General features: G+C 45.2%; 1 protein-coding gene across 1 annotated transcript in view; it reads right to left on the bottom strand.

Annotated features, from left to right (window-relative positions):
* Nucleotides 1-1,331: 1,331 nt before the first annotated feature.
* LOC145419050 (uncharacterized) overlaps nt 1,332-20,333 on the bottom strand; it is a 94,238-nt gene continuing 75,236 nt past the window's right edge. Inside the window, exons 5-6 of the mRNA XM_080287296.1 lie at nt 5,377-5,480; nt 1,332-1,382 (exon numbers count right to left, since the gene is read on the bottom strand). Of these exons, the coding sequence (XP_080143422.1) occupies nt 1,332-1,382; nt 5,377-5,480 (155 nt within the window). The remainder of the gene's footprint in view (nt 1,383-5,376; nt 5,481-20,333) is intronic.

Raw genomic sequence — 20,333 nt, 5'->3', positions numbered from 1 at the left:
CTGACAGCGTAACGTAACGTGAAAGCAAACTCCTAGCTGACCCTGTCTCCTGCCTTTTGCCCTCGATCGTCTTAAGGGGCTCTGACTGTGCCCTCCAAAAGCTAAGAATATATTGGCTCGGTGGGGATGCTGTGTGTAGTAGATTTCCATGGGTAGTTTCCATGATGTCAGATAACTGGCTCAGGCTGATTAACCTGCTCATATCATGGAATTCTTGTATTGTTTGAACTGAAAAGAGATTGAGATACACTATATGTAACGACGTTCTTGATGGTCTGGGGCAACAGTATTGTTGATATCGTGTGGATTGACATTCCTAGTGACAAGCTGTGTATGTCTCCAGCAGACACTACATACAGCACATTATGATATGAGATATATACTGGTGCCTGTAATTATTACATGTCCATAACTATGACATATTAATGCCTATACCCTTAGTCTATTTCCTCTAACATTTATGAGGTAGGTATGATCCACGGTGAAAGTAAATAAAAATAAAAATACGAAGAATGGCTGTCACCTTCACGGGGGTCATAAAATCAGATAAGTCACTTAATGGAAATCCTACGCTTCCTCAAAGTCGATGCAACAATCGAAGATACATCCATGTCATTTAAAACGCCAACAAGTGAACATTGTCAAGGGGAAACAAACATTATCTAGGAATTTGACCATCCAAAGAAGCAAACTCAGGTTCCTACAGTTTCAGTCCTGATGTGCTAACCAATACACACCCGGCTGCCCTAAACTAGAGACAGAAAAGCAGCGTAATCCATATACAACGCTCCATGTTCACTCCGTCGGGTGATTTCTCGTGTGTTGTGGGGACGGCTCAGTGTTATCTTTACCTACCCTGCATCATTTATTTCTAATCCCACTGCCACAACCACGCCCTCACCAGCCGACTGAGCCGTCCCCGCAACACACAAGATACTGCCACGTAAGTTTTTGGTGAAGCGCTATTTATGGGCCACCCTGTACACAGAAAGGAGGCGAGAGAGAGAGAGAGAGAGAGAGAGAGAGAGAGAGAGAGAGAGAGAGAGGTCACTGGCAGTTTTTAGAAGGCATAATTACTGGGAGAGTTAGGTTAGGTTATTTCAGGTTTGGTCAGTTTTGGTTAAGTTAGGAGAGTGTCAGTTAGGTTGTGAGGTCATTTTGGGCTTGGTTAAGTTAAGAAAGTTAGCTGAGATTTGGTTAGGTTTGGAGAGTTTCGGTTAGGTTAGGTTAGGCTATTTTAGGCTTGGTTAGGTTAATTTTAGGCAGGTCAGGATAGGCTTGGTCAGGTCAGGTTATTTTGGTTAGATGAAGCATGGTGCCCGGTCCTCCCTCTATCGTGTCTTATGCACTGATACAAAGGGATCACCGAGCACTGGCGAGTCCTGAGAACATGACATCTATATCAAATAAATCTTACACTCAGCATTGTATACCTGTAGCCAGTTGACCCTAACATTGCCAAGGACATTCACGGCCCTATCGTTAACACATGAGAGAGGGGGCGCCTTTTCCGGTTTATTCTTGCCATTTCTGGAAAATTTTATATAGTTTCGGATGACCTTTTTGACATTCAAAACCTAAATATAACCTTAATGAAGTGCTTCAGTATAAAAAACATGTATGAATGTAATAAGAGTCTCGCAGCAGGAATAAGAGTCCCCAAAATGTGTCCCTCCGTTCTGAGGGGTTAAAACTGCATGGCGAGATTCAAACAAATCCCCAATCACTGACAGCTATTTATGGAACACTGTAACTTGTAGATGCAGTTACCCTGTATTGCACACCACAGAGTGCAATCAGCAACAACACAGCATGGGTACATACTTCAGCATTAATGTATGCAGTAGAAATTTGTGTCCAAAACTGATGACTTGTCCACAGTGTCATCGTTAATTTTAGTAGTACAGTACCAGTCATGGCTCCCTTGTATTTAGGCCTATTTGTTTATTATTCTATGTATATCTTGGCAAGTTTTATCTTATTACACACACACACACACACACACACACACACACACACACACACACACACACACACACACACACACACACACGAGCGCGCGCGCACGCATTCTCAATAATTTTTCTATGAGCTTAATCAATGAGGGAAATAATACGCACATGAGCAATGCAATATGATTATATTTGATAAAGCACATAGGAACTCTCCAAGCAAAGCAACAGAAGAATGCAGCAGCCACACACCCAGCTTCAGGGTGATCATCGACACACCATTATGTTCTACCTTATCTATGTCTTTGGCCAGAAACTTATCACAGATTTAGTTCATTTTTTCCTTCAGTGTAATCTCGAATCTTTTTACTTGGTTCCTGTTAACATCTAAGCGATTTTGTTAACTTTGGAGAAACCATTCATAGTGAAGGGATTGTAAACAGTCCTCTTAACCCTTTCCCAATCCTATTTCTCCCTTGAATTTAGATCAAATTGTATAAAGGCAGCGAAAATAAATTTGGAAATATGGAACGCCATTAGACTAAGGGACGTGATTAGTTAGTTCTGGCTGGGATGTAACAAAGAGGAGCAGATGAAGAAATTAACAGATTAGTGTAGTGTGTGCAGAGGATTCTTCATTCTTATCCTCCTCCTCCTCTTCATCATCATCATCATCATTGTTACTATTATTATTACTATTATTATTATTATTATTATTATTGAAGGTCCCTTCTTTCCTCCATTTCAGTCGCGAAATATACAACGAATTCTGGCAAATCATCATTATCATTATCACCCTAACTCTTTTCTTCCGTCCTAAGGAAAGGGTGAGTTAGGATCTAATAATAAGCAAAGAGGAAGCACGCAAGTAGGAAAATTACCTAATCCAAATATACTTATAGAGAAGCAAAAAATAAAAAAGACGTTGGTTGTAATATTAAAGAATTGTATATACCTAACAGGTATCCTATTAGCTTACCTACTTCACAAAAGAAAGGTCATCCATATTTCCTCTTGCCCTCTCCACACAATTTTATATCCTTTTTGGAGAGACTGTTCAGACGGAAGGAGAGTTAGGTCTTAGTTTTCTCTATCTCCTTCCTTAAGACACGTCCTTCCCACAATAAGTCAAATCACCCGGAGGTGTCAAGAATAAAATATGACTTAGTGGTTGTGATGGGGAAGGGATGGATGTGCAGGGGACTATGTTGAATCCAGTCCAAGGTCTTCCAGGGAGAGACGAATTTCAACACCCTGTATCCGGACGTACTGTGTGTGTGTGTGTGTGTGTGTGTGTGTGTGTGTGTGTGTGTGTGTGTGTGTGTATCCTTGCCACCTTCAAACGATTACCTCAACTCAGAATAAACATCACTTATGTCAGGGTTCAACATATACTCCATAAACCCCGTCACAACCTAAGTCAACCTCAGCTGAATAAAATCGTGTGAAGGCAACGAGAATACACCGCAAAATACGTCATCGGACTGAAGGTGTTGCTCTTGTTAATTATTCCAGTCCATTGATGCAGGCTGTGAAACGATCCATCTGATCCTGGAAAATTAATGATAAACAATGTACAGTATACTTTTCATTTTATTTTAACAGAACAGAGCAAGGAAAACAAAAGAATAAAATCCATGCACCTGTTTACAGGTGCCCTCCATTCTACAAATAATGCGGTTAATAAGGAAGCTGACACTGTGGCTGTTTCTCTCATTCCTCTAACTAGAAAATCCAAACAGTGTATTGCCTGACCCTTTGGGACTCTTGGCCTTGAAAGGACCAAGAATGATTTAAGACTACTATACGGAGATTGTTTCAAGAATTTGACTTCATATTCTCGAAGAATCTTAAGGTATTCACAAAATCAACCTTAACTGAAAAACCTATCTGAGTATGATTGAGATCCCTAGACCACATCGTTTAGCATCCAGTCAGACACAGGGAAGATTGTTGGAGCCGCCCTGTGGGCTCCAGTCTGGCCCAATTATCTCCTAGTACAACGAGTGACTCAGAGACTAATGCAATAGTAAGCTGGACTCCGCTGCTAGACGGGTTGGGCAGTTATCAGCAATTCAGTACAGCTGTAGGAGGGGAGAGGATTATATTTAATTTTCTGGGCTAATTTCGAGACAAAAATGCTGCATCAACGTGAACACAATTCTCACCCGTTATGAGCTACTATGAATAGTTTCTTTTTTTTTTTAATAATAAAACGTTTTTTCAGCCTGGGTCCAATGCTCAACCGTTCGGGAAATGAAAATAAATGAAAATACAATCAAATAAAAGCCATAGTGACGTATAAAACCCACGTCTGACCCCTTGCAGTCCGAAAAATCTATTCTAGGGTTAATAAAGCCGTCTGGGCCTGGCAAGAAGAATACATTATTAGACTAAAGTAATTAAGTTAGTATCTTTGGCTGGATGTATTACGTATCCGGTTCGTAAAACATCACCAACTGTATCTTGGTAACTATTAATGTCTCAGTAAACTTCGTTTTTCTTTTATTTAGACAATATTTTGTAGATTGAGAGGACTTTCGAACTAAAGTGTGTTAGATACAGCCTTCAATAACTCCATCACCACTAGAGTTCTTCCATCTTAACTTGGTCCAGATTTTGGTTCTTTTGCAGCTTATTTCATGTAGCTCAGTGGCAGAGCAAGACAATGTTATAGCTAGGCATTCTTCCCATAGCACGTCTTCATGGCTACCCTCATATTCTGGTGATAATCGGTTGTTAGAAGTCAGTACTCAAGCTGAAGATGGTAATTTTGGCCCAGGCTAATGTAAAAAGAGCATTGAGGTGCCTTACAGATCTTTTTAACTGAAGAAATTAAAATACTGTATGGTGAATCAAATGAGATTTTCTCCAGTACAGTGACTTTTTTTTTTATTTTGTGTACCTAACAAAATCTGATTCAGTTTAGGAAAGAGAATTGAAGAGAGGGGATTTAAGCGTAGATTACAGTACTGTACAAAAGTATAAAACAAATTATATAGGTAGAGCTGATTTAAATAACGCTGACTAGTTTGATGGTGACAGAACTGTTTCCTAAATTAAAAAAAATAAAAAGTCTTTTGATGACAAATGAAAAAGTCACCGTGTAAAAAATAATCATGGGGTTGAGAGATGAAATAGTTTTGGGAGAACAAAGTGACTGGGTAAAGAAACTAGTCATGACATAAAGAAAGAGTCATGGGGTAAAAAACAGTCTTTGGGTTATGGCATAAAAAAATAATATAAGCATGGGATAAAAAATATAGTCAAGGGTAAAATAATGGAGTCATGAGGGAAACAAATAACACAGTTATGAAGTGAAAGAAAGAGTAAGGGGATAAAAAAACACATGATAATAACCTAGGAGAAATAATGAATAAAAAGCGACAATCCAGCAGAGACTGAGAGAAGCAAGAGGTATTACCCGGTCCAGTTTGTAGGCAACACATCTGTACAGAGGAAAGAAGTTCGTCACTGTTAAGCCGTCATTGGCGTCCTCGTCCAGAGTGAAGCACCGTTCCTGGTATTCTGGTTAAAGAACATTACGAAACATTACCTGGCTGGACTCTGAAGAGACCTGAGAGGTTGAGGAGGATTGTGAAGGGAGAGTGTGGTGGTGGTGGTGGTGGTGGATAGTGATGGTGGTGGCGGTGGATGGTGGTGGCGGTAGTAGTAATGGTGATAGCAGTTGTGGTAGTAGTATTTGTTCCCTAGGCAGTCAGGCCAAACAGCCCTGAGTCCCTAAGGAAGGTCACGGCCGAGACCGAGCTTTCCCACAGAGCTCTCAAGGAGTGTATATTGTGTTGTTGGTGTAGGTGATTGTGTGCAGTGCAGTCTTGCATAATGTGCTTAATAATATGGGGTGCTGTGCTGCATCCTGGACAGGCATCAGCGACGGAGTCTTCCAGCCTCTTCTGGTAACTCAAGAGGGCTGAATGATGCCCGCATCTCAGCCTGGCCAGGTGGACCCTGTCCTCACGAGGGAGGTAGGATTCAGAAGGGTGGATATCAGGAGGCCGTGCATGGAGCTGTGTGTTGTCTTTGAGTGACTGAATGGAGCAGCGAGTAATCTGAGTACGGATATGCTTGTGGAAACTGGTCTGAGGAGGGCGAAGGGGGAGAGATGACAGTATTTGTGTGTGATATCATGTGCTGTGTGTTGTTTTGATGTTCCTTGGTGTGTGTGGATGTGCTGCCATGTAGTGTAGTGGATGGTGTGGGTTTGTGGAGGCTGCGGCATGAATTTGGGTGTCTCTCATGTCTAGATGATCCTTGACTTTGAGGATTTGGGTTTCTTCGTGTAGGTGGCTTGTGAGTGTAGTAGCTGTGCAGCCTGTGATTATTTTTAGGGCCTTGTTCTGTATAGTCTGTAGAGTGTTGTAGTGTGTTTTACTGAGGTTAGGAGCCCAAGCAGGGCTTACATAATTCATCACTGAACGTATATATTGTTTGTATACTGTGGTGGTGGTTTCTTTGTTGTGTCCAAATGTTGTATGGGCAAGTGACCTTAAGGCAATGGGTCTTGGTGTTAATTTATCTTTAATGCTGGTGATGTGTTGTTTAAATGACAGTGATGTATTGTATGTTACACCAAGGATTTTGTGTGTGTATGTGTGTGTGGTAGGGGAGTGTTAATTATCGTGCGGTGTGGAATGTGACTGTGTTCTGCTGTCCAGTTTGTGAGAAGCGTCACTGTAGATTTGGCTGAGGCTATTTTGCGCCGGTTTGTGGTGAACCATTCGTGTAGTGTGTTGAAGTAAGGTTGGAGGATGTGCGTGGCTGTGTTTGCATTTTGGTGTGTACATGTAAGTGTTATGTCGTCCTCATTGGAAGCTATGTGTATTTGTGATGTGTGGGGTGTGGGTATGTCGTGCATGTATAGGTTAAAGAGAGTAGGAGACAAAACAGATCCTTGGGAGACGCCATTTGTGAAGTTTCTGATGTTCGATTACTAACCAGCAAATGTTACATGTACACATCTGCCTGCTAAGTAGTTTGCCAGCCATCTTTTTGTGCTATTGTGCATGTTTGTGTTGAATATTTTGTTTGTGAGGTTGTGGCAGGGGATGGCATCAAAAGCTATGCTAATGTCTAGTGTGACTAGGAGTGTTCTGTGTGGTGACCTAGATGAATTGATGCCATCAAAAACTCTCTCTGTAAGGTCTGTAAGAAGAGTGTTTGTGGAGTGTAGTAGCTTAAAACCATGTTGTGATGGGGCTAGGAGGGTGTAAGGTGTAACTAGTTGTAATACCAGTCGTTCAGTGACTTTGGAGGGGGTGCAGAAGAGTGTGATGGGGCGGTGTGAGGAAGGTAACATGGGATCTTTGTTGGGTTTGGAGATAGTGATGATAGTGCCATGCTTCCAGATGTTGGGTATTATGTTGTGTGAGTAGCTGTAGTTTGATATGTTGGTGAGTGCTTGTATGCCTTGTGGTCCACGGTGTTTAAGGTGTATGTTGCTTTTGTTGTCTTGTCCACAGGAAGATGAGTGCTGAAGGTTGCCAATGATGTGCTTCGTCTGATTGTAAGTGAAAGGTGCGAAATCTGGGTCTGTGGGAAACTGTTTCTTGCGTCGGATGACACGTCGGTCGTTGCGATGGGGGTTTAGATGGCTGACATGTGAAAAGTGATTGATGGGAGTGTTTGCTTGTTGTTTGTTTATAGGTATGGTGTCTATTGTTGTGATGGCAGCGTGTGATTGTGTAGTGTTGCTGTTGGAGAGTGTGATGCTGTTTAGTGTTTTGTAGAGTTTGCTGGTGTTTGTTTTGTGATCAAGTGTTTGGAGAAAATTATTCCAATTTAGTGTTTGCTGCTTTGATATTTTATTGTTTATTTGAGTGTTGAGCTCTTGTTGTTGTACGGTGTCTTGTGTATGGGGTGTTGGGGAGTGTCGTAGTGTGTCCCGCTGACTAATGAGGCCTTTAATCTCTGGTATGAAGTTGAGGTTGTATCTCTTTCGGTTGCCTCTAGGGATGTGTCTTTTGTCTGCATTTTGAATAATTGTATTGAAAGTGTGCACAGCGCTGTTGATGTTTGTGATGGATGTACTATTTAATGTTTCAAAGTGTTCTGTTTCAGTTGTGAAGGCCTCCCGGTTGGCTAATTATAATTAGTGTATGTGTATCTTTGGCCAGCTGCAGTGATTTTGGTTTTGGTAGTGATGATGATTGGGAGGTGGTCAGAGCCAAGGGTTTTGACCACTCGCCAGGATGCTGTGGGGGCGAGGTTTGGGGAGCCAGAAGTGTCGTCTGGGGATGATGGGAGGAAGAGGGCTTTGTGTGGGATATGGGTATGTTGATGGAGATTATTGCTTATGAAAAGATTATCTGTTTGGGCTTGTAGTACCAGCCCTCTGTCTGTGTAAGTGTTCTTGACATGCCAGGCCGACGCCTTGGCGTTGAAATCACCACCCAGGATAATGTTGGGTATGTTAGTGATGTGGTGTACTTGTGGAGGACGATTGTGTGGTACTGTGGGGGACGATTGGGGGGGGAATGAATTTAATGGCGATTGTTATGTGTGATTTGTTACCAGTGCTTATTTTAGCTGACTGACTAAGAGGGTGTATGTAGGTGAGGTGGAGGGAGGGAGAGGGAGGGGTAGACCGAGGATGAGGTGGAGGGATGGAGTTGAGAGGTATATGAGGGAGGGGGGGTGAGTTGGGGGGAGGGTAGTCAAATGGTGGGTGACAGCGACTCGGAGGCGTTATGTCTGCGGCCACCCTTTGCGGGATTAGGGCGTCGGGCTATAGATAGATAGATAGATTTCTGTTGTGGTGTCATGTGGGGGGAGAGGTGACTTTGTGTGTGTACTAGTATCTGAAAAGTTGATGGATAGATGTACCAGGGTGGTGAGTCCACTGTCACTGCCGTCGACCCGGTCTTGTCTAATGGTGGTGAAATTATGAAATGTAGGTGTTTTTTGTGTTCTGCGTAATTTTGTTTCTTGTAAGATGGCAATGTGCATGTATTGTTGTGTTATGAATTGTGTGAGTTGTTGTTTTTTTGTGTTTATGCCATCTATGTTTATTTGAAGAATGTTTATATTGTGTGTGCGATGTGTGTTTGGTGCTGCAGCACGGGGGGGAGGTGGGGGTGTGGGGGGAGAGGAAGGGGTAGGAGAAGGTTGTGATATAGGTAAGGGTTGGGGTGAATTAGACTGGGGTGGAATGGTAGGAGTTGGGGGGTTGGATGATGTGGGAAGGATCGGTGGGTTAGGCTGAGGAGGTGTGGAGGAAGTAGGTGTTGGGTTGGTGGGGGGGTTGGGTTAGTGGGTGAGGGGAAGGAGCATAAGGAGCAGGTCCAGGTGTTTGTTTAATATTTTCTGGATGCAAGTGTTGCTCAAGTGTAGTGGGTCCAGTTCTTGCAAGAACTGCACTGAACTGGAACCTTTGTCTGTCGGTTTGAAGTGATAGGTTTTGAGCATGTTGGACATGTATATTTGTTGATGGGTCCCGGATTGCTCTCAATGTCACAGGCTAAAAGCAGTCGAAATAACCGCCGAGGAGTCATTTCTAGGTGTAGAAATAACGGTGTTGTTGTGTGTGTTGTGTTGAGAGATGTGGTACTTGTCCTGGTGACCGAAGCCACTCCCAGGTTCTCGGGCCCCGTGAGGGACCAGGGGGGTTTGCAGTGATTTGGCCCCCATGCTGTCCTCCTCTGCTTCGACAGTCTCTTGAAGGTAGACCCACGGCGAAGACAACACCGTTCCAGGTCCAGTGGTGATGGTTATTTTTGGTGGTGAAAGTTAGCAGTGGTGATGAAAGGTAGTGGTAGTGGCAGTGGATTTGTGTAGAGTGGTGGAAGTTCGTGGTGGTGGAAGTTAGAGGTGCTGAAAGTTGGAAGTGGTGGAAGTTAGTGGTGGAGTGGTGGGTAATGGGCCTTACGCCCGTAGTCTTGAAACTGAGGGCAGGGGTTACCCTTCCCGCACCCCGCTCGAGGTGGAAGCTCACACCTTCAACATAAGTGGTAATCTTGAAAGCGGGAGAGCGCACCCCTTCGTGTGGGTAGGCGCGGCAAAGAGTTGGTAACACTGCTTTCAAAATTCAAAATCTTAAAATAAACACAATAGATATGACAGTTTCTAAGATTCATACACAAGATAATCTCTTAATATTTGCAATTCTTACCTCATCTATTATTAAAGACTGGCATTTGTTCTTATTCTTTATAAGAGTATGCATACAGGCTTTAGAGAACCTGTACTGTAGGAAAAATTTGGTATCAGACAGCTTCAGAGGGGTTCATGCTGTCAGTAATAACCAACGAATATGCCTTGGCTGGTCTTACCGATTTTGACTATATTTCTGCCCCAAGTGCTTGTTTTTGTCATTATTCCCACTCAGAACTCTGAGTGAGTTCTTTGATCTCAATGTGGGACTGAAACAGGGTTGTGTGATGTCTCCATGGCTGTTTAATATATACATGGATAGGGTTGTAAAGGAGGTGCAGGGTAGGGCAGTGGATGTGGGGGTGGCTCTAATGAATGAGGGTGAGATTTGGAAGCTTCCGGTGTTGTTGTTTGCTGATGATACAGTACTGTTGAGTGAAGATGAATGGGAGTTGCAAGGTTTGGTGAATGAATTTGGGACAGTGTGTGGGAGGAGGAATCTGAAAGTTAATGTAAACAAAAGTAAAGTTATGGTGATTGAGAGGAATGAAGTCACAGAGTGTGCAGTGAGGTTGGATGGTGAGGATATAGAGAATGTGAGTGCATTCAAGTACTTGGGTAGTGTGATGAGTAGGGATGGAACTTTGGGGGATGAAGTGCATGAAAGGGTACAGCAGGGAAGAAAGGTTGTTGGTACACTGAAAGCAGTGATGAGAAATAGGGAGGTGAGTATGGAAGTTAAGAAGTCACTGCATGATAGTATTGTGATCCCTACCCTGACGTATGGAAGCGAGGCATGGACCTTGCAAGAGAGGAACAAGTCAAGAGTGAGAGCAGTGGAAATGAGTTACTTGAGAGGAGCATGTGGAGTGACGTGGAGGGACAGGTTGACGAATGAAGAAGTGAAGGAACGTTGTGGGGTGGATGTGGATGTGGTTGAAAAGATTAGGAGAAATACACTGAGGTAGTTTGGACATGTGAAGAGAATAGAGAATGAAAGACTGACTAAGAGGGTGTATGTAGGTGAGGTGGAGGGAGGGAGAGGGAGAGGTAGACCGAGGATGAGGTGGAGGGATGGAGTTGAGAGGTATATGAGGGAGGGCGGGTGAGCTGGGGGGAGGGTAGTCAAATGGTGGGTGACAGAGCGACTTGGAGGCGTTTTGTCTGCGGCCACCCTTTGTGGGATTAGGGCGTCGGCCTGTAGATAGTAGAACTCTGACATCCCACCCCCCAAGACAGGGGGGGGGGGTAATTTGAAAACCAATTACGAACACCGAAAATACACGCCAAATTCGTTCAAATCACACCAAAATACACCAGAAAAACATATTGCCAAGCAAAAACAAAATAGTGCGGACTTGCAAAAGCTCACCGAACGCAAACATGAGACTTGGTGTGCACCAGTCGTCTGTTTAGGTAGTACTCGGCCATTCTTTACTGTAGGAATTATTTCACGTGCTAATCAAACTAATTAGAAAAGTATCATGCGCCATATCTGATAAACAGCTTGGCAGAAAAATTGAGAAATAAAAATCGGATACAGTATCTCGTCTTTGTTTTCATCTCGTCGTAAATTAACCATCTCCAGAGAAGCGATGAAGTCTTTTAAAACGATAGAAATATTAAACGCTTCTTTTTTTCTTTACGCGATGTTTTTATCATGAAATTAAAATTCCCATCACACACACCATAGGGCCCTTCAAATTCAACGTAGTTTTCTTTGCACAAGGCTGTTATAATATGACGAAGGGGCATGCGAAGAGGTGCTATGAGACTCCCCGCGGATTCCAGTACTACGCTGTGGTAATCCTCTCCCGTTCACCGGGGAACGCTCTCCCTTTCATGCGTTAAGACTTCCAAAAGATACGGATAGGGCAAGGTGAACGCCTGCCCACAGTTTAAGACTACGGCCGTTAGACTTTTCAGGAAAGGTCGTGTGAGGAAGGTGGTGCTAACAGTGGTGGAGGGGGAGATGGTGGTGGTAACAGTGATGGAGGGGGAGATGGTGGTGGTAACAGTGATGGAGGGGGAGATGGTGGTGGTAACAGTGATGGAGGGGGAGATGGTGGTGGTAACAGTGATGGAGGGGGAAATGGTGGTGGTAACAGTGATGGAGGGGGAGATGGTGGTGGTAACAGTGATGGAGGGGGAGATGGTGGTGGTAACAGTGATGGAGGGGGAGATGGTGGTGGTAACAGTGATGGAGGGGGAGATGGTGGTGGTAACAGTGATGGAGGGGGAGATGGTGGTGGTAACAGTGATGGAGGGGGAGATGGTGGTGGTAACAGTGATGGAGGGGGAAATGGTGGTGATGATAATGATGTAGTACGAGATGGTGATGGTAACAGGGATGGGGTGGTTGATGGTTGTGGTGAAAATGAGGGAGAGATTGATGATGGTGATGAGAGTCATGCAAAGGGAGATGGTTTTGGTGAGTGATGTAGGGGAAGATGGTGGTGGTGAGTTATGTATTTTTTTTTCTTTTTGCAAGGAAGAAGGAACCAAAGGCCAGGAGCCTGCAAACCGTTCCTCCTAAGAATAAAAACAAAAACAATACAAAAGAGGGCCAACTTCAAGATTCATTCATATCAAGATGCCTGGTCACACTGCGTTTGAAAAACTGGAGATCATAGGAAGTAGGAAATACAGACAGAGGGAGACAGTTCCAGAGCTGACCTGTTGCATAAATGAAGGACTGGGAGTAACTGTTAACTCTTACATTAGAGAGTTGGACAGAGAAGGGATGAGAGTTTGTTGCTAGGTGGGTGCTATGCACCCGTCATAGAGGTGGAGGGATGCAAGCAGACAGTTCAGAGGAGCAGTGACCATTGAAGTAGCAATAGAAAAGAGATAAAGATGCAACAGTGCGACGAAGAGAGAGAGGTTGAAGGGAGCCAGTAAGAGGAGGAAAGTTAATGAGACAAAAAGCCTTTGACTCTACCCTATTGAGAAGAACTGTATGTGGGGAGCCTACCTACAAATGAGAGTTGTACGCTACACAGGGACGAATAAAACCCGTGTATAAAGTCAACAACTGTGCAGGGGAAAGGAAGATATGGAGTCGGAGTAGCACACCTAATCTCTTGGAAGCAGAGTTTACAAGAGATGCAGTATGATCTCTCCATGATAAGTCCCGAGTGAATGAAACCCCAAACATGTTCAAGGATGATGCAGGATTGAGCTGGATATTAGTAAACATCAGTGAGTAATCTTGTTGAAGATTTTCTCGGGTTGATGGGTGTAAAAACTGAGTCTTTGATGCATTAAAAACAACAGGATTATTTTTACCCCAGTCAGAGATACCAGCCAAGTCAGACATTAGGTGTGCCATAGCCTCATCCCTTGTTTCTTGGAGTAACTGCTGAGATGGATGTTGCGAGAACCGAATGGAAAGGTGAAGGGTGGAATCATCAGCATACGACTGGATAGGGTTAGATGTACAGCTTAGAAGGTCATTGATGAATAAAAGGAAGAGAATTGGTGATAGGACAGAACCCTGAGGAACACCACTGTTGATAAATCTAGAAGAACGATGGCCGTCTACAACAGCGGCTATAGAACGGCTGAAAGGAAGCTATAGATGAAGGTACAGATAGAAAGATAGAATCCGTAAGAGGGCAGTTTGGAAATTAAAGATTTATGCCAGACTTTATTGAAAGCCTTTGAGATGTCAAGTGCAATGGCAAAACTTTCGCGAAAGTCCCGAAAGGAGGATGACCATTAGTCTGAAAGGTAGGTAAGAAGATCGCCAATGGAGCATCCCTGACGGAACCCATACCGACAATCAGAAAGAAGGATGTGTTAAGAAAGATGCTTTAAAATCTTTCTGTTAAGAATTGAATCGAAAACTTTTGAAACACAGGATGTTAAAGCAAATGGAAGATTGTTAAAGGGTTGGGAACGGTCACCCTTCATTGGGACTGGCTGAAGGAGAACAAACTTCCACCAAGAAAGAAAGGTACAAGTTGATGGACAAAGGCGAAGGAGTTTATCTAGGCAGGGTGTACGGACAGAAGCACAGGTCTTGAGGACAACAGGAGGGACTCCATCAGGCCAATAGGCCTTGTTAGTACTGAGGCCAGTGATGGCAGAAAATACATCAGTTGAAGAACTTTCAATGTCAGCCATCAGTAAGTCAGAGGAGGGAAGTGATGGAAGAGTAGCACCGGAATCGTCTAAGGTGGAATTGGAGGAGAAAGTGTGGGGAAAGAGATCTCCTTTATCAGTAGAAGAAATAGCTACAGAGCCATCAGAGTAGAAAAGAGGAGGGAAGTATGATGAGGTAAAGTTGTTAGAAAGGTTTTTGGCAAGGTGCCAGAAGGAGCGGGAAGAATTCGAGTTGGAGAGTTGAGGGCGTTTAGTACAGATGAAATTATTTTCAGCAGAGCAAAGAACAGACTTACCACGATTCCCGGGAGAAACATTTAGAAATATGTGATTCAGGGGTGGGTTGGCTCTGGTACCTTTTATTGGCCCTCTGTTTGTTGTGGACAGCATTTGAACAAGCGTGATTAAACCAAGGCTTTCTTGCGTTAGTCAAAGGATATGAGAAAGGAATGTATGCTTCCATGCCTGAGAGAATAACCTCCATAATGCGCAAGGCACACTCAGATGACTCCCGGCCATGGAAGCAATAATCATTCCAGGGAAATCAAAGAAGTACTGCCTGATGGCCTCCCAATTTGCAGCTCCAAAGTGCCACAATTGACATTTCTTAGGAGGGTCCACAGGCCGTACCGGAGCAATAGGACAGGTTAAGGTAATAAGGTTGTGATTGGAGGAGCCCAATGGAAAATAAAGAGTAACAGTGTAAGCAGAATGATTAGATGTAAGGAAGAGGTCAAATATATTGGAGCTCTTTCCAAGGCGGTCAGGGATACGGGTAGGGTGCTGTACAAGATGCTCTAGGTCATTAAGGATAGAAAAGATGTAGACTTGTTCACCAGGTGGATCAGTGAAGGGAGAGGAGAGCCATAGGTGGTGGTGAACATTGAAATCTCCTACAATGGAATTTCAGAGAACGAAGAAATGGAGAGAATTTGTTCCATCATAGAAGTAAGATAGTCGAAGAACTTTCCATAGTAGAATTAGGGGATAAGTAAACAGTACAGATATATTTAGTCAGAGAATGACATGAAAGCCGATGCCAAAGAGTAGAAAATTCAGAAAAATCAAGTTCAGGAACACAAGAGCAAGACATGTTGTTGCATACATATACATAACATTTGGCTTTGAACTGAGTATACAGTAGAGAAAGTAGGAGGATACAGAAAAGTGTTTGCTATCAATTTCCTCAGACAGCTGAGTCTCAGCTGGGAAGAGAAGGTTAGGTTTAGAGGAGGAGAGGTGGTGTTCAACAGAGGGAAAATTAGAGGAAAGGCCGGGAATGTTGCAGAAACGAAGTGAGTCAATCAGTGGTTCCAGGCAGCTCGTTGAGTCGTCACCAGGAGAGGGCAGGTGGAGGAGGCATTTATGGTCCCGCTCCCCTGGGGACTCCAAGGATTGGTTATTAGTCACCAATTTTCTTTTCTAATTTTGAAAAGGAAGTGTAGTGTGTACTGTGCATATAGTTTGGTGCTGACAGTTAGAGAAACTTGTATTGGAGAGCATGCTGGCCTACTCTCTGTGTTCCTGAAACACTGAAAAAGTTCAGCAAAGGGGGATGGTCAGGAACTAGTCCCGAGGGCTGATGAAACAGGAGTTCCAGCTCTCCCTGTCATCAGCTTTCCATCCACCTTGGGAATACTGCCCTTCTCGACTGATGCGACAGTCTACTCCGTAGAGAGATGGTGGTGGTGTTGAGATGGTGGTGATGAAGGGAGGGGGGGATAATGGTGCAAGGTGAAGGGCAGAAGGTGGTGCTGACAGTGAAGGAGAGTGAGATGGCGATGGTTATAATGATGCAAGGGGATACTGCGGTGGTGAATGGAGAAGTGAAGGTGGTGTAAGGGGAGGGGGAGAAGGTGAAAGGGTTGGTGAGAAACTGTGAGAGATGTTGTGGTGATGGACTCGTATTGAGTGGTGGTGATTGTGTTTCTGGTGGGGGTCATGTGGAGGATTCGATGGTGACTGATGTGGTGTGTAGATGGTAGTGGTGGTGAAGTGGGTGGTGGCATACATCATCATCATCAACAACAACAACAACAACTATAATAATAATAATAATAATAATAATAATAATAATAATAATAACTAGTAGGCTGTAACTGTTAGAGACAGTTACTAATGTCCATCTATGAAAATTCTGTTTTTTGTAATAACTAAAAAATCATTCGTCTGACTGCCACCATAAAGTCCTCGTCTTAGACCAAACTTCTAATGGCAAAGAAATACCTTATTTATTTTTTTTTTTTTCTGTATGGAAGAACAACTGAGAATTGTTGACAACTGGGGTATCACAAATTTCATACTGTCAATCATGAACCACCTTCAAAGTTTTTCCATAAAAATGTTAGGAAAAAAGATTTATCATATGATTTTCTTCCATGCTTACCAAACTATGGTAGTTTTGGAATGATATCAGATTGAAGATTCATGATTCTGGAAATTTTTGGACCTGTGACTTTGAAAAATATGTCAAGGTCATTGATACTGGGTCATTGCAATATAGTCACAGTGCTGTACTTCCTCAATAAGTACGACGAAAATCAGAGACGTAAAGTGACGAAACAGTAATTATAATAATTGTTATGCAGTGTGTTCTGAGTCCCGCCTTCTCGGGTTCAGTCACAGTGCAGTCCTGTAATTTTAGGTCCTGACCGGGTCAGTACTAGCAAGGAAGGGAAAACACAAACACCACGTGTCAAAAGGTACACTGTTATATTACCAGCAAACAATTACACACACAGTTCTATAACAAAAGCTGTGATTATACAACACCATACACTGATACTTATAACATCACTGTCCACCTAGTTCAGCATACATGTCTTATAGATGGGTTTACACTTTCCTGGAGTATGACTCTATGCACACAGTGTCACAGGCAATATCTCACCAAGATATTAAGTAGATCGCCATCAACATATTTACAGACAACACAACCCAGTATATCCACAGGGACAGCTTGTATAGTCAGGTCCTTAAGCCTAGGTTCTCGCGTGACATAGATGGGTCCTAGCTAATATAATATACCCGCGTGACATATACGGAGACCCTAGCTAAACTTAGACTATGCACGCATCACCCAGGACGAGAGTATACAATGTATATTTTGAGAGGGGGAGAGAAGGGGGGTTATTAGTGAGGCTAGGGAGGGTCTATCTTTTGCTGGGACGGGGCCGAGGGAGGGGAGGATGCACTGGGGTATTGCTGTTTTCTGGTGAATGACACTGATGTGGGTTTTTTGCTGCCTGGGGGAAACCATCCCCTGGGGGAAGTTAGACACTCTGTGTATGGGTCACAGGTACTCAATTCACTTGGGGGGGGTACCGAGAGAAGGCGGGGATAGAGGAACACGGGGGCGGGAGGAGGAACACTGGGGGGGGGCACTCCACGTGGGGGAAACGTCACCTAGTTGGTTCACTGGGGATGGAGTCCACAACACTGTGGGAAGTGTATAATCACAAGACCTGTTACTCACAGTTCAGGCAGAGGGGAGAACACAGCCCATGGGTGGGAGGACCTATGCTGGGAGCTCCAGGTGGTGGCCAGGCATGGGAGGTGGGCTGTCTGGGGAGCTACACAGGAAAGCGTGGCCCTTGGAGTTACAACTGGTCCGGGAGGAGTGGGGCAGCATATGGGGTGGCTCCCTAGCTGCATCAGCCCTACAGGAGGCAGAGCTCTCTGGACTGGGGCTGAAGAGGGCCAACAGTCAGGCGGCATGCCGTTGGTCCTTAGTCATCGTCGGGGTCCAGGGAAGGGACCGAGGGAGGCCCAGGCCTAGGGTCGGCCGGGGGGAGGGCGGCGTCTGGGTGGGGCGGCCTTCATGCCCATCAGGGGCAACCATCAGGGAGGGACTGTGGCCACAGACTCCGGGGGAAGTCCTGCTGCCATGGTGAGCACCTGGGGAGGCCCGCTGACTCCAGGGGCTATGGCCTCGGTTGCAGAGGGAGGCCATCAGGGTTGGACTGTGGTCTCTGGTTCTGGTGGAGCCCGTCAGCACTGGGGGAGGGCGCAGCTGGAGGGACCAGATGCCAGGCCTCACGGATGCCTTGCCTGGGCTGGACTCAGGTGGGGAGCCTGTAGGGTAATAAGCCTCAGCCTCTTGAGGAGAGAGCTGGGGGAGAGGTGCCTCCCTCTGCCACAGGGGAGGTAGTCTGAGCCAGAGGTGACTCCCTCCATCAGACAGCTCCGTTGGGACCTGCCTGTGCTCCTACGAGGGTCAGGGGCGCAGGAGAGATTGGGGGAGCCTCTCCTGGACACTGCCGGTTCCGGCGACTGGGAGCGGGCACCCACAGGCCACTCCGGAGGTAGACACGGCTCCAGCGGAGTCTGTGCTCCTGCTGTAGGGCTAGAGTCTCCTGCCCCTGAGATGTCGGGAGGAAGATGTCGGGCGTACTCTCTTGGCTTCCACCACAGCCCTATTGGAGCATGCCCTCCTTTCATTGGGAAGGAGCTACCTGTCCCTGGGACGTCAGGAGGACGAGGTCAGACGAACTCTTGCGGCTTATACCACAGCTCCGGTGGGGCGTGCCCTCCTTCCATCGGGGAAGGTATTGTACCTGCAACTTCAGGAGGAAGAAGCTGGGTGAACTCTCTTGGCTTACACCACAGCTCCAGTGAAGCGTGCCCTCCGTGGGTCGAGGCAGGGGGAGAGCAACCCTAGAGGCTCCTCCTGAGTCAAAAGTCAAATAGGAGGCCAATCCAAAGGACTCGGCATCCGAGGGTGTGCTTGGGAGCTTGTCATTGCAAGTCCCACTCCGATTCTGGTGAGCATTCCCTCCGCTGGAGAGTAGTGTACTTTCCCTGCACACTGCCGAATGGTCTGGCTGTGCAGAAGAGAGGCGCCGAGTCACGAGGGAGATATGTCGTTGTTGCCGGGATGTTGAGCCAGGTAAATCAGCCCCTCCGTCGTCTCCTTGTGGGGTGGGTATCATCCCCTCACTCTCTCCTCCTGGGGTGGTGGTGTCGGGTTCACCCCGCCGTGCGTGCAGTTCTACAATAATTAGAAGACTGTAATTATCAGAGACAGTTACTGACCTCCACCTATGAGAATAGTTTTTTTTTTATAATTCAAAAACAGTTGGTCAAACTCCCACGAAAAAGAATACAGATCTGGCCCAGAGCCAAATAAATGTTTTGGTTCTTCCTGTATGGAAGAGTAATTGAGTAGAGGGAAATCTGAAATATCATTCTTGGAAAAAAATTTCGCCACTGGATTTCCTTGTACATTCATGTATCTATAATAGTTTTGGAGTAAAATGAGGTTGAACATTCATGATTTCTGGACATTTTTTGGACTTGAAAAATTGTTCAAAGTCACTGAAACTGGCCCTGCTGAGGGGGGTCGCCTTGACATGGTGATGAAGCTTGACGCATGGCTGGCAGCGCCACCTATTCTAGAGGCATGCCAACTTTGTAAGGTTTGGGATCTGTCAGCCTCATGGACCAAGCCCCCCCTCACCCTGCATCAGTGGTAGAGATGCCCTGTTGGTGATGTTGCTTGTCCCTGCCCAGCTTACATCTTGGGTGTGGTGTTTGCTTTCCCATCTGTTTGCCACGTGTTGAGTCCCATAATGCTGGGAAACGGGAGTCCAGGGTGTTGAGCCATGCTACAGAATGTGCCCTGCAACTAGCAACACAACTCTTTGGTCTCCTATTCTGGCTGGATGAGCGGCATGGCTTGGAGGAGCAGGTCAATCAGCTGGTCACTTGTTGGCTGTGATCAAGTGGGCAGTGAGGGGCCTGGTGGCTCCTATCATTGTGGAGTCACCCTTGCATCGACACACTGGTGGTTACCTACAATATACCTACTTCCTCATTACCTCTGGGGTCTGCAGCAGTGTTATCCCTGATATTATGGCCTCCCATTGTTGGAATCTGTAGTGCGAGGAGGGGTGAGGGAAAGAAGTGTCATTTGCTGAGGAGTAAACTGTAGCACCAGTCGGGCAGGGCAGTACTCCCAAGGTGGATGGAAAGCTGATGACAGGGAGAGCTGGAGCGCCCATTTCATCAGCCCTCAGGACTAGTTCCTGACCATTCCTCTTTGCTGAACTTTTTCAGTGTTTCAGTAACACGGAGGGTAGGACAGCATGCTCTCCAATACAAGTTCCTCTGTCAACACCAATCTACATACACAGTACACACTACACTTCCTTTTCAAAAAAAAAA

Source organism: Coenobita brevimanus, chromosome 117 (assembly GCF_032717465.1).
Source record: "Coenobita brevimanus isolate Jiangsu-jjx chromosome 117, ASM3271746v2, whole genome shotgun sequence".
Classification (NCBI taxonomy): Eukaryota; Metazoa; Arthropoda; class Malacostraca; order Decapoda; family Coenobitidae; genus Coenobita; species Coenobita brevimanus.
Note: the sequence above shows the minus strand (reverse complement) of the source record. Positions and strands in the feature narration are given on the sequence as shown.